The 14,750-nt window shown below is 39.9% G+C and overlaps 1 protein-coding gene across 4 annotated transcripts in view; it reads left to right on the top strand.

The window, feature by feature from the left end:
- The window catches only part of tanc2b (tetratricopeptide repeat, ankyrin repeat and coiled-coil containing 2b), a 60,572-nt gene that overhangs the window by 33,085 nt on the left and 12,737 nt on the right, over positions 1 to 14,750 (top strand). For 2 of the 4 annotated variants that reach the window (XM_077738203.1, XM_077738205.1), the window contains 7 exons: positions 3,804 to 3,952; positions 6,666 to 6,849; positions 6,973 to 7,230; positions 11,293 to 11,424; positions 12,872 to 12,910; positions 13,605 to 13,880; positions 13,962 to 14,086. In XM_077738203.1, coding sequence (XP_077594329.1) covers positions 3,804 to 3,952; positions 6,666 to 6,849; positions 6,973 to 7,230; positions 11,293 to 11,424; positions 12,872 to 12,910; positions 13,605 to 13,880; positions 13,962 to 14,086 — 1,163 coding nt within the window. Of the gene's footprint in view, positions 1 to 3,803; positions 3,953 to 6,665; positions 6,850 to 6,972; positions 7,231 to 11,292; positions 11,425 to 12,871; positions 12,911 to 13,601; positions 13,881 to 13,961; positions 14,087 to 14,750 lie in introns of all 4 variants that reach the window. The other 2 variants (XM_077738202.1, XM_077738204.1) reach the window with 1 other exon arrangement.

The raw sequence follows: 14,750 nt of genomic DNA, 5'->3' as shown, positions 1-14,750 counted from the left end.
GAAAAATTGGCTTAAGAATGAATGTAACAGGAGTTGGTGGCTTTCGGATTGAAGCTGGCGAGACACAATGTGAGTGTGACTGTGTGCTTTGAGGGCTTGTGTTGCTGCTGGACACTTGAAAAAAAAAACATGGCTGAATTTACATATAAAAAGTATAGCATTGGTCGAATACATGAGATTATGGAAATAGTATTAACTCGTTGACTAGCATTGATGGTGTTAGACATATAATCTGCTTGGGCTAAAAAATCCTTATACAATATAATAATAATATTAAATAAAAGTAAATACATTAGATGACATTAATTATTTTAAAAAATAAGAGGATTTATTTATTCATTTTTTAGATTGATGTGAAAATGTTATCTTTCATTTCAATTCTATTTTTCATTTTTAAATTGATAGTGTATTCAAAATAATTGTCCACAATTTATTATTTTTGTTTTCCTTTTCTGATTTTCAAATATTTAATGATTTCCTTTAATTGTCCATTGTTTTTTAGGATATTTGTTCAGTTTATTATTATTTTTTAAGATAATTCTTACATGTCCTTAATATATATTTGTCAAATGTAAGTTCAGTGATGATGGCTTTATTTTTTATATTTTTAGATAAAGGTCTCTGAGGTAATATCAGGAAAAAGTGCCGACAACATCTACTGATCCGATTGCGGGATGTTTGGTCGATATGCGAAAAGCTGATTAATGAGACTGTTTTGTTCCAGCTCTCGTGCGTGCGGCAGCTTTGCAGTCAATCTAAACCTAAGTATGACTGACAGAATTTCAATATCCAGACTTCCACGCCACATTGGTGCCGAGTAACAATGAGACGGCTCCTCTCCAACGTCAATAGCCAAGCGTCGATGCTATTCTTTTTCCAAAAAAGGCGTCTTAGTGTAACCAAATCTAAATGCAGCCTTTTGCTGAAACTCACTTAGTAGAACAGGAAAATCCACTTTGGGACATTTTGCTAAAGAAGTACACAAATGGTATTATGTATAGTACTGCTATATATTTGCATTTGAGCCTCAACATAAATACCTTTAGGATAAGTAGTAAAAATAATATACGTTATGTTTGTAAACAAAACTGTTGTGGAATCTATTAAATTGAAATCCTGAAGGTTGAATAGGATTTTAATTTTAAATGTTGTTAAAATTGATCTTGTGATGTATTAATGTTGACTTTATTGTATTTGAGGAACTGGAGCTAAACACAATAGTAATGGAAACGGATGGTGTCAAATGTAAGGCATGTGGGCTAGATGTGGCACGCTAGGCATTCCGATCCGGCCGGTGGGGGTTATCCTATCCGTGTCTTAAACCTGCAGATGTGAGTAAGAAGTTTGGAGAAGATAACATCAGAGGAATTTGACGTTCCCGATTATCTTTAGCGATGGGATTCATTCTGGCTGTGGGAAAAGCGCACCGAGCGTCCGACTTGTTTGTCCTCTGAATTCGAACGCGGCCAGGTGACTTTTCCCTGTTATTAATCCGCTTTTCCCCGGGATGCACGGGCACGCATTCCTAGCTGCGCGGTGGAAGATAGTTGCCATGGTAACCATCTGTCTCCCCTTTTTTTTGCAGCTCAGGAATCCGGCGGGTGGGGAGAGTGTGTTCGTGTGCGTGCTAGCGGGTGCGATTCTGCAATGTTTTCATACGTCGGTTCGGGTCATTAGGGAGCCTGGAGGCGTCACGGTGATGGGATGGCGTTCACTTTGATCTGCTGACAAGTTTGCTTGATGATTTTTTGCGTCCCGAATGTGAAATGGAGGCGACACGTAAGGCGGCGTTGACAATAGTGCCACATATCGCAAACTGGTTCTATATTAGCGGATCATTAGTGAGCTCATTAACTCAATGGTTCATCACAAGTACAGGCAAGCAGTTTGATGTGACAGACATCAACTAAATTGTCTTTGTAAATGACATGGACATCATAATTTTAGTGGATTGAAAAAATGTGAACATCTCAGTGGTATTATTGAGTTTTGCGGAGGTCTAGTTGTCAGTTTATCCCTGTTAAGAGAACCAAATTTTGGTGTATTTGGTTTATTTTTGGGCTGTCAAACTAGTTTGAATTTCTAGATAAGGTGCATGCGATCCATATTGGTATGCATGATCCTATCATACAAGATGCCTAACAGTATTGCAGTATGTCATAAGACGATTGATGATGGCATATTTTCTGGAAATGGTTTTCATTAGGCTTCCAACTGGGGCTTAAAGTTTGCATTAAAGAATTCAATGTTTTTCCTCACCCTAGTACATTTTTGGAGGTTATTGCAAAGATGCATAGATACATCCACGGGGGTTGCATTTCGCCTTGGAGCAAAACTGCAAATTGTTGACTTAGTGTGGATAGAGATACCGGTTTTGGTTACATATTGTTGTATTTTTCTTGAATTATGACAATTATTTCCAAACATGTACTTCTTGGTTCTTGTTTTTTTTGTCTTATTTTTGATTCATTGATTAGATGTTAGTTTGACTTGAGTAAGTGTTGGTGTAGCCTTGTTGTAATATCATGACATGACATTATTGTGTCTTCTAACGGATGCTGCAATTACCTGCTGGTCTGGTACGACCTGCCCGGCCAGAAAACGACAACAACAAAAGTAGTGAAGCGAGTGTTTCTGCTGTTTATTTAAGCTCGGATCATCTCGCTCACTCCTGCAATTAAAGCCACTCCATATGGGAACACCCCAGAGAATTAAAGCAACCTGGAGGGCTGTACTGCAGTTTAATTACATAATATGATAGACGATGAGTGCTGGAACATATACTTTGAAAATAGAAAAATGTTTTCCCGAAACTTGTTCCACAGGGAAAACAATAGCTGAGAAAATTTGAAGGTTTTTAGAGTGGAAAGTGAATATTTTTTGGTGTCAGATACATTTTTGAAGTGATACTTTTGTTGTCAAAAAACATGCATGCTGTAATTTTGGTACTTGAGTGGTGTCGGTGGATAAAATTTGTTTTTACAAAGTTGCCATCAATATTTGCAGCTTCTTTTCCTATTAAATAGAGAAAAGAACAGATTTAAGTTTTTTTTAAAGGTCTTTTTTGTTGACAGTGGAAATATTTGGATTTTAGCAGTACTTCTGGTGCATATTATCTGTGAAATTCAAGGGAATACTGTAGTCTTAGCATTTAGTTCAGAGAGGCATATCTGCGCCATAGGCTGAATTAATATTGCTATATTTTCTTTTGTTCTCCATTCTGTTTACACTGTTGTTTTCTTTTGGATCTAAAATCATTTGATGTAAAAGAAGAAGCAGTAATGAGCTCTCTCATTAAACGAATGACTCTAAATTTGGGAGTAATGTTGCTTTACATCATCATCATCATCATCATTGTTGATGTTGCAATTTGGGGAATTCTGATGTCAGGATTTAGGTCAAAGTTCCACTCGCTCTGTTGTTGTTATTTCAGGTTGAATATTTTTTATTTTTGTTCTTTTTATAAGGCGGAGCTTTTTCTTTGTAGCTTTTAACCGTGGAGAGAGAGAGCCTGTGCAAACAGGACAGAGGGGCGTCGCCTAGTCCGCTTTGTATTGCGTCGTCAAACAGGTGAGCGCTGTATCTCGTTACGCCAGGCGTGTTGTCGCCAGAGACAAGTCGGGGGTGACGTATACCGCTCTGAAAAGGCTCCTGAATGAAAGCACTTAGGACTTTGTTCAAGACGTCCGGACAACGTTCTCGCGATGAGGTGGCGATGCGTCCAGGTGGAGATGCTGCCTTTAGTTGGATGGGAAGAAATATTGTGTTGATGATGTCTAACATGGAATGATCTCTTTCTACAGGGGAGTCGAGCCAGGAGCTGGGCCCCCCTCCCACGGTGGATGAGGCCGCCAACACATTGATGACGCGCCTGGGCTTCCTTCTGGGAGACAAAGCGAGCGAGGGGCCAGCTGGTCCCCACTACAGCATGGAGGAGCCCGAATCTAGACAGGTGAGTGAGTTGAAGTGGCCCCCCACTCCAGTGAAAGAAACATTTCTTTTATTTTGAAAGGTCTGCAGACAGAATGCAGAACGCTATGCAAAACTCCCTATGAATTGAGATCATTGTTCCATGTTCTGTGGGACTCTAGATTGAAAATAACTACTTTTAACCCTGAAAATATGTTTTGGAAATTACTATTTTTACTCCCATACAATCTGGTTAATATGGTGAATCGGGCAGGGCAGAATACTTAGATTTAGTGATCAATGTTGAAGTCAAATGTTGGTTTTTCTCATAGATGGAAGATTGTTAGCTTCTATTTCACTGTTATCTATGTCAGGGTCTTTATTGAGCCAAGGCACCTCACTGCAAAAGAAAAATATATACAGCGTGACCTAGAAAAAGGATTTATACCTTGTGTTACTACTCTGGTGACTTTTATTGTTTTGATTCTCAATTGAGGGTGCTGGATGCCAGCAATGAAATTCACTAGAAGCAGATATTCGGCCCAAAAAACCTCCCTAATACACAAATGGTGTCACTTTTTTTGATACATTACACTAAATCGTTCAATTACAAACATAGCTGTATTTTCTAAATTAATTTCTTAAAACATTGTGCTTCTTTGCTACGTCATTTCCCCAATTTCATGTTTGCCGTGCATTATTTAGAGTCGTACAGGCCCCTTTCAAGTTTTTCTAGTTGGTCCAAAACATTGAAAGAGACAGTTGGATTTCTAAATGCACTTTTGTAATGCTTTATCAAGATGTCTGTTTATGTTTATAATGTCAATATTCCACTTAATATTTGCTAATGTGGTGGGATGTAAACTGCACTATGTGGTCATGGACCAGACTTATTATACAAAGTATTTCTTGCATGAAGCTGCAGTACTTTTGGAAATGATAACTTTGTGAAATGGGACCGTTTGAAGTGAGTGTTGCTGTAACAGCGGGGGTGTCGAAAGCCAGAGAGGTTGATTTAAGCGCGGCTTTTTTAAGGGATGTGACTCACGCCGTCCGCCTGCTGCACAATGCTCTTCTACAAGTACAATGCAAACATGTCGAGTACACTGCTTTGCAAAACAATATGCACTTAAATCTGCTACGCCATCTCATAAGATGATTGCTGCTATCGAGTGGCAGTTCCAGTCACATAAGTACCATTTTTTTTGTGACAAATTGGGAAAGTGGTAAAGCTTTAAAAGCACCACTTTTTTGGCTAGACTTCTTGATTGCCTTAAAGGTACTTGATTATATTACTTTACTGAATGTGATAGATTGAGAGGATTGGATTAGAGTTAACAAAAAAAGCACCAGTAAAAAAAAGTATTTTAATATTTTCACATCAAAAGTTATTCATTTTCCAATCGTTTTACTTTTGTTATAATTCCACCCTTTGATTTTTGTCAACAGTTTCAACTATGCAGAGGCAAACCACTAAAAAAATAGGATTTTTATTGAAAAATGTCTCCAGTTTGAAACTTTAATTCATTTTTTAATCATCTTGGACAATATTGAGTACTTTTAAGTAGTCTCCAAAAACATATAATTGTGGAACTTTAAGGAATGACGTTGTGAAAGAGTTAAAATTAGATCAAAAAGTTGGCCTGACTAGAATTGAAGAGGTTTTGAGCAGTCGACTTGGTATTTGCTTGTGCTGTAAATGTCATGTAAACATACCTGTCAACTGGTACGTTCTCGCCGTAATTGGTACAACTGAAAGCCCATTTTTATATTGGTACGCTGTACACATGAAAATGGTACGCTAAACGGTGATTTTGAGAAAAAAAAATAAATTAAGGCACTTTCTAGCCATTTTTCACCATCCGCCATTGTTTCTTCCCGGAAACGCATGTCTGCCAAGTGATATATGTACCGGCGCCTCTGATTGGCTAAAAAACGCATGTCTGCCAAGTGATATATGTACCGGCGCCTCTGATTGGCTAAAAAAAAAAGATCATGATAAACATTTCGTTTTGTAACACTTTCACCATGTGATTTCCGTTTCCTGTTCCCTTGTTTATGTTTACTTTCATTTTCACTTGTTGTTCGTGATTTTTTACAAAAAAGTAAAGTGGTAAGATTTTCCATGTATTTATACATATATGTAAGGGCGAAAACAAAATTTGGTAAGATCACAAATGGTTCGAGGTTGACAGGTATGTGTAAATCTATTACATTGAGTGTGTTACACTGTCAGGTGGATGTAGCCTTGAGCACCACTTCACATTTCCTCTCCTCTCTACAAAGACCTCCACACACTTCACGCACACGTGCATCAATGTTTAATGCATGTGTGCTTGTGTGAGGGCTGGCTTTGGCTTTTGTTTCATATTTTGGCCCCCCTGTAGAGCCCAGTCTGCTAACCTGAGCCGATATTGGAGCCTCACTGCAGGGAGATAGTGACTCCTCTTCCTGTGCTGTGTGTCAGAAAAAGCTCCAGGACGGAAAGAAACGCTATATTTCAAATTAAAATCTCAGCTTTTCCCCGTAGAAGACATTTTTCTGGATTTCTCGCCGTCTTTACCTCAATTTCACCCACTTAAACACCAAAAAATTTAAGGTTACTTGGAGAAATGATGCAGAATTGAATATTTTTGAAGCTAAAATTCAACCTGTTACACTTATTTCTTGTTGTTAGTAACTCTAACAGTGACTTGCCATTAGGTTAAGTATTAAAACCTACATATGGGTTATTTCAAATTGGTGTGTCTTTCCAGGCCCAGAACCAGCGCATCAGCCCATGCTCCACATTAACCAGCAGCACCGCGTCACCCCCCGCGGGCAGCCCCTGCTCCACATTGCCCACCGCCATGCCGGGCCAGGCGGGAACAAGGGAGTGCGCCTATGGCTCCGTCACCAGTCCCACCTCCACTTTGGAAAGCCGGGACAGTGGCATCATAGGTGAGAATGCCTCCAAGCAATCAATTCATACACCTCATCTCATTTTGCCATGTTCTTAAAAAAAACGACATAGTATAGTAAGGCATTTTTTCTTTGGGTTTCAATTCTTCCTCTCATCCACAGCCACTCTGACCAGCTACTCTGAGAACATGGAGCGCGGCAAGCACGGCGGAGGCGGCGTGGAGGGCTCACGAGGCAACCTCCGGCTGTGGCAGTCGCAAAAATCAGGCATGGACTCCTTCCTGTATCGCGTGGACGAGAACATGACAGCGTCCACGTACAGTCTCAACAAGATCCCTGAACGCAGCCTGGAGAGCATGTCCTCGCACTCGGCCCACTCCATCCCTCTGTACCTTATGCCCCGCCCTAATTCCGTGGCTGGTGAGTCCTCCCAAACCTTATCTCCTTTCCTGAAATATGCTTACTCAGAGTAGTGACATATTTTGGAGACCTCTTTGCTCCTTTGTTTTTTCCTGCTTGTTTTACCCTTTTGTGGTGCCCTTTTATTCGTTAGAATTCGCGGCCCGCACAAAATGATGCTGCAGGCCAGATTTGGCCCCCGGGCCGCCACTTTGACACGTGCTCAAAATAGTTACCATAACACATTTTAAATCCTTGTTTGAAACCCTTAGCCAGCTTCCAAAACATAATTCCAAGCACAAAAAAGTCGAGAAATTCCCTTTTCAAGTTCCACTTACTCCAATTCGCCAGCTCTGAAATACCCACATAAAGCATTGGATGAGGCATTTTTTCTCCTTGGTAAAGCACTTTGCAAAGTTGCATGATGGGAAAACCCGGAAGGCCTGAAACAGCAGAATTCCGTAATCCCTTCTTCTGGTTCTTCATAGAACCGGCTTCCGATTGGCCACTCTAACGCGGGCGGCGGAACATCAAAAGCCTCGGGCGTTAACGGCTTCTATCCCCCCGAGTGAGGTAGCTTCGCTTTCATGTGCGAGGGTGGGGGGGTCGGCAAGACAGGAAGTGAGGCGGGAGGCTCCTTGGTTACCTCGCCGCGCTCCCATCTGAAGGAGTAATGCTATTCGATATCCTCCAATAAATGCTTGCTTTTTACATTATTCATCACATCAAGTCTGCCAGGTAGTCGTGGGGCAATCTCACATTAGTATTCAGGCGTTATGATATTCTATATGATTACTGATTACTTTTTTTTTTTACATAACGGCAATATTAATCCTTTTTTTAGCCGTTTTAATCCTGCTTTTGTGAGCCATACTCCGAATTTAAAAGTCAAAATACATACATGTAAATGAGGGCCTTTTCAATATTTTTTTTGAGTAATTTCAACATTTTTATAGTGGAAAAAAATGAATATTTTTAAAAATATTCTTATGCTGTTTCCAATCAATGAGAGGATGCGTTCTAGAATAGTCTACTGCAAAAAAATGAAGATTAAAGCAGTTCTAGATGTAATATCTCAGTTCTGTCACCAGCGATTTCCATATTTAGGAAAAGAGCCAGATGCACCCATCAAAAGAGCCACATGTGGCTCCCGAGCCTTGTTTTATTGCAATTACTTCATCGATTTTCATTATTATTATTATTTTTGACTAAATAGAATTTTTATTTACATGTACATTTCTACATCGATTTATTTGTTAAATGTAAATTATCCTTTCCCCCGTTGCTCGCCATGTTTTTTTCTTCCTTTCCATCATTTTGCTTTCACTCCACTAGTTTATTCCTCTTCCGTCCCATTGGCTGCTCCTACCCAAACATAGTTTTACTATTCTCTCTAAGCACCTGCTTTTTTTTTCCATCCATCCGAACCCCCTCAACCCTTGTTTTTCTTGCCGCCAATGTGCCTCGGCGCAGCCTCATCCCGTTGGCACAGCGGCGGCGGCGTAGCGGCGGCGGACGTGATGCGAGCACACTGCTGCATTGCAGATAGACAAGATGAGCACACAGATTGGAGTCCTCACATTGAAAATGGAGAAAATGGAGCCTTTTCAGCTCAGTGGCCCTGAGTCATTCCTCCCTGGCTTAGCAGCAGATTAATGTCGCCCCCTGCTCCTCTTAGAGACTAACTTATAGGCGCCCCCCACCCTCCTCCCTTCTGCACACTTTAACGTTTGCAGTTGCGATTTTATTTACAATTTTTAGATCTCAGGAGTCCACTTGATTAGTCAGCAGGAGCTCAATGGCAACTAGAAAATCAAAACCCATATTATGATCAATTTTTAGCAATCAAAATTAATTAATGCTAAGTATACAGATTATACAAATTTTAAATAGAGTTGCAACAATACCATTTTTGGGCTATTTACCAATACTGTACTGATACCACTTTTTGGAAAAAAACGTCTTTATTTATTTTTAGCATTTTAATATAAGGCATATTTAGATACTCATTTGAATCTTAAGTCATTGTAATTGATGGCTTAGCTTTGTACTTAAGTTAAAGCTTGGATTGATTGATATTTGTGAGTTTAGGCCGATAAGTCTACAAGCTTTTCTAAGTTTGCCTGGGTTTTTTGAGGACAACAACTTGATCGATGTCGTCTGAGTATTTAAGATTAGATTAGATCTAATCGCAAGTGTATCGGCAAGCCCGGAAGGGACACTGTGACTCTCACTTGAGTTTGTTTTAGAAGTAGAGGAGGAGAAAATGCTGTCTTACTTGTTCAACACTAATCCATTCCTTCAGGAAAAAAACGAGTGGTGGGCTCCTCCTGTTCGTTTGTCACGTTTTAAGGTTGGGCTGCAAAGATCTCTCATGTCTACCGCCGCCATCTAATCTCATCGCACGTTTGCCGTGAAACAATCATCAGCCAGAGGCGGCCTTCATGAATAAGACATTTGTTTGTACGGCTAATTAATCCTGAGAGGAATCTGACGGGTGACAGACGGCGACAAAAGGGAATTCTTTGGCCAATTCCCCTAGTTTTTTGGGGAGTGTAAACTACGGCCCGCGGGCCGCATTCGGTCCGTCAGGCTCTTTAATCCGGCCCACCAATTTATTTTATTTTTTTAGCAGTAGTTCTGTCCTCTCTTATTATTTTTTTGTGTTTTATACCCCTTTTATCTTTTTTAAAGTACATTCTAATATTTCTTAATACATTCCATTTTACTTTGTACTTTATACTTTTTACTTTAATGATGAGTGATGAGTATGTTAATACTTTAGTCCTTTTTTTCCTCTTTATGTTTCATATATACTGTTAACAGATGCACTTTTTTATATGTATCATATCTTATGCTGACCCATCTGTCAAATTTTTAAAGTTAGTGTGACCCCCGGGCCCAAAAGTTTGCCCACCCCTGATTTTAGATGCTATTTTTTTAATATTCAGAATGAAAAAAAAAAATTAGCCTACCTCAGTGATTGACACAAAATTGGGAGGATGTCAATCATAAAATGATGCATGAAAAACTATCAATGCTCCAGATTGAGCAGGAAATCAGCCAGCTTCAACGAGGGAATTCGCCTAAATGAGCCACAATTGGAATCTCTGTCCAAGACAGATGGGCCACATTTCATTTCCAAGCCGATGTGTAATGTGGGCTGAGAATAGTGTCAAAGTTAGATGATGATGATTGGTCCATTTGCCATAAAAAATGGGGTCGGAGGGACCTAGTCATCTCTGCTTGCTTTAATTTACAATTTGCCTCCAGCAGCTGTTTCACCAATGGCTACCGGATTTGATGCTAGAATATCAAGACACGTAAAAAAGTCACCCATGCTTGGAATTGGAAAGTAACACCGCCATTTTGGTTGAAAGCAGTCAATTTGAATGAGTTCCAGGCGTCTATTTTTGACAAATTTTGTTCGAAATTTCCTCATTTGTGAACCAATCGGGTGCACGTGTCCAAGACAGATGGGCTGCACTAAATCTTGGCCTAAGCTGAGCGTAGTTTAACGAATGTTTAAAGGGTTTGCGACGAAAAATGGGGCGCTAGGGAGACGTCAATTACAACAAAGTTGCTTTGACTAACACTAAATTGTGTGTGCTATTCATGTTTTGCATTAGATTGAACTATTTAGTTGTTAAAATTTAAAGGAGCCACTTTAAGTAGAAAAATACTAAGACTCAAACTTCCATGCTGTGTATAATTGATTAATTACAGTTGTTTTTTGTTGTGTTAGACGACATGTTGCGAGTTTTGAACATTTTGAAAAAGCTCATAACACGTTAAAATAGCAACTAAATCAGCATGTGACAAGAAAACAGAACCTTTATCCAATCCAGATCTTCTCCCAGGGCAAATTTTATCTTCCGTGAATGATTCACTTAGAAATGATGAAGAATAATTCATTCATTTTGTTGTTGTTTCCACTGAAACTGAGCATCATTGATTTCTTAAGATTAATTTTGCAATGTTCCACAAGTTGAATTTAGACTGGACACGTTATGTTGTGCAATCTGTCAAATTCTGTTTTATATTGCTTGAAATGCTTATTTATTTATTTTTTTTTGATTACAGCTACTAGCTCAGCTCACTTGGAAGACCTGGCTTACCTGGACGAACAAAGACACGCCCCCTTGCGTACTTCACTGCGGATGCCCAGACAGAGCACCACCTGCGGGCCAGGCCGCTCGGGACAGGACATGAGAGGTGAGTGTATACACGTGAATGGGAAAATTGAGTCACAGGGGGGGGTGTTAACTAGTGAGGTGGATGTTCGTAAACTTTGATGGTTGAGGTCTCCGACTGTGACTAGCCGGCTGGTCCTTCTTCCTTCCTCGTGTTCTTCGCTCTGCTACCGTGAGTCATCGTCACCTGGTGAATAATTCAAATGTCTGGCCGCCGAGCTTTCTGCGGTGGCGGCCATGGAGGATGCGGAGGTGGTGGGCGAGATTGCTCAATGTCACCCGAGGGTGCGAAAAGGTGCATTTGGGAAGTGTTCTAAAGATGATGATGATGATATTGACGCATCCATCTTTACCAAAAGAACTCAATAAGACCAGGCTGCTAGTTTATTTTTAGTTATGTCAAGTTCAGACGGCTCGTTTCAACTCTACGTCGCCAAAAGTTGAAAAACTTCCTGTTCAAATAATGTAAGAATAAGAAATATAATGACTTTAATCTTGTCATTATTAGTTTTTCCCCTGTTGTTATGCCAAAGGTCATTCTGTGTTGATATAGACCTTGTTTCTCTAAAAGTCTAATTTTCCTTTTCACCCCCCCAAAAATTAAGGCACAAAACATCCTTAATCTTGTAATATTACAAATTCAATCTTATAGTATTGCATTGCAATACATATATTAGCAGGCAACATCGTGGGGCAGGGCCTATCTGCTCAAAACAATACAGTTACATTAGCCACAATTAAAACTGAATCACCCTGATTATACTTTTCAGTTGCTTGCAAATTGAAGAGAGTTCCATCAGTGTTAGTTTGGTGCAGTCTTCCCTCTTCTTGGAATTCCTGGAAATTGAACTAGCAGCACTTCAGAGACACACAAAGAGCAAACTACTGCGTGACCAAGGAAAACCATCAAGCGTAAATGCAGGCTCATTATTGGACTTAGCCGGCCGGGGCTTTTTAACTGTATTCCATTTGCAATGGACCCGCTAATGTACTTTAGGCAAACACTTTGCATAAAGGCTGCATTATTTACAGACACACACCCCTGCAAAGTTTTTTTTTAATAGACCTCAAAACCACATACATAGCATATGTGTACAGTACAAAAAAATACACAAATGTGAAGTCATTCCATCAGATTTTAATCAGTCAGGGAGGATGCGCACATTTTATTTTAAGGCTCACGGCAAATAAACATTGAAAGCACACCACCCTCTGCGTAAAATGTGAAAACAGAGGATAGCACTGTGCACATTTTATCACCCAACCCAACACGCCCTTTCTCAGTGAGTCAAAACAAAACGCTATTTTTCCCCTCATTTCGCTCTTCTGTGGGAAAAAAACAGCGACGTCATATTTCTCCCACCGTGTTGACATTCCGTGACACGAATAGATTTGCTGCTTTATCTTGTTTTTACACAATTTGAATCCCACTAAAAAAGCTTTTTTTTGTCCTTTGTTTATTTGCCCAGCTTCCGCTAACAACTCCCATGCCTGGCAGTCACAGTCACGTAAGTTCCTTTTTTTTACCTCCTCAGTGTCCCATAATGTCCCCTATTGTGTCTCGTATTGCTCCATCATGTCCTAGTTTTCTCTGCAAGTACCTTTTGGAAAATACCTTCATTCCAGAGTATCATATTTTGTCCCCTTATTGTCCTATAAGGTTCACTTTTATGTCTCATTGTGTCTTACGGTGTCCCAATGCTCCCCTCAAAGATTGAGGGCTCAAACCCATGCTAAAATATATTTTTTTCCAAAAGTAATACATGAAGAAACAGCAATTTTCTTTGTAGGGCTTTTTCCCCCAAAAAAATGACCATCTAATGTCGTCAGACTTTTTTCCCCCCAGAAAATGACCTTGTAAAGTAAGACTTTTTTTCCCCCCAAAAAATTATTAAGACTAATTTTAAGGAATGACCACCTATAATAAGGCTTAAAAAAATAACAACGATCATTTAAAACACATAGCATGTTTTTGTTGTTGTTTATTTTTAAAGTGACAGAGCCAGTTAGAATTCTAAACAGTAGTCAAATTTTAGCAGAAAATTCTCTCTTCTTAATAAATATCAAATAAAAATGTCTATTGTGCCAAATTGAGGCCAAACCTTGAATCATTTTTGAATGTCCTAACAAATGCCTAAACCTCAACTTTGATCAAAACCCGTCCAACCTAGTAAATATTCCTTTTCTTTGCCGTGCCAGCAGTGCGTTTTGCACCGTACCGGCCCCAAGACATCGCCCTGAAGCCGCTTCTCTTCGAGGTGCCGTCCATCACCGTGGACTCCGTCTTCACTGGCCGCGAGTGGCTCTTCCAGGAGATCGACGGCCACCTCAATCGCCCCGGCAGCAGCCGCGGCGTAATAGTAGTGGGCAACATCGGTTTCGGCAAGACGGCCATCATCTCCCGCCTGGTGGCACTCAGCTGCCACGGCACGCGCATGCGCCAAATCGCCTCTGACAGCCCGCAGGCCTCACCCAAACGTATAAATTCTCCAAATATTTGTTTTTTCCTACATTTTTTTTCTGTTTAATTTTTAATTGCGAATATTTATGTGCGCCCAGATGGCGAGGGACTTCCTCTCAGCCAGCCACAACCCACGCACGGTACGCTGGGTGGAGGTAGTTGCCCCGGCACCCCCGAGATGAGGCGGCGACAAGAGGAGTCTATGAGAAGACTCGCCTCACAGGTACACTTCAAAGTAGATGTTTTTGGTTTAAATTTTTGGGCCAAATTCTTTAAAAACTTGCCCAATTCATATTTACAAATCTTTCACTAGTGTAGATGGTTAATTAAGGTCAGAAAGTTCATTGAAAAATGGTTTTATTACAGTGCAAATGAGTAATAAGCATCTATTATTTGAGGTAAAAGAAGCATAGAGTGTGTATTTCTTGACATTCTAATTAAGCTTCAATTTCCTCACCTTTTAAACTTTCTCACCAGATTTGTATTTCTTGAATGTTTTATCATGGTTGTTGTATCAGGCTTGGGAACGTGTGAGGACAGGCGATTTTCCCTGTCGCGCCGCGCCAAACGCATTATGCACACGTGTTTAAAAGAGGAAAAACAACGTAGCCAGGGAGCCTTATGAAATATTAATACACGCAGAATGCTACTTCCGTAGCACAGCTATTAGATCTTGTTAAGATTGCATATAAATAATTGAATTCACTTGCTTTTTCACCTCCCTACTTGGTGGAAGAATTATACTCAACAACCCACACATATCCAAAATGCTTGTCTACTCTAATGGAAGTAGTACTGTATATGTATATCTATATAGTATATATATATATATATATATATATAGTATATCTATTGCAATCATTAAAATTTTACTCATTTTCTGTAAT

Source organism: Stigmatopora nigra, chromosome 18 (assembly GCF_051989575.1).
Source record: "Stigmatopora nigra isolate UIUO_SnigA chromosome 18, RoL_Snig_1.1, whole genome shotgun sequence".
Classification (NCBI taxonomy): Eukaryota; Metazoa; Chordata; class Actinopteri; order Syngnathiformes; family Syngnathidae; genus Stigmatopora; species Stigmatopora nigra.
Note: the sequence above shows the minus strand (reverse complement) of the source record. Positions and strands in the feature narration are given on the sequence as shown.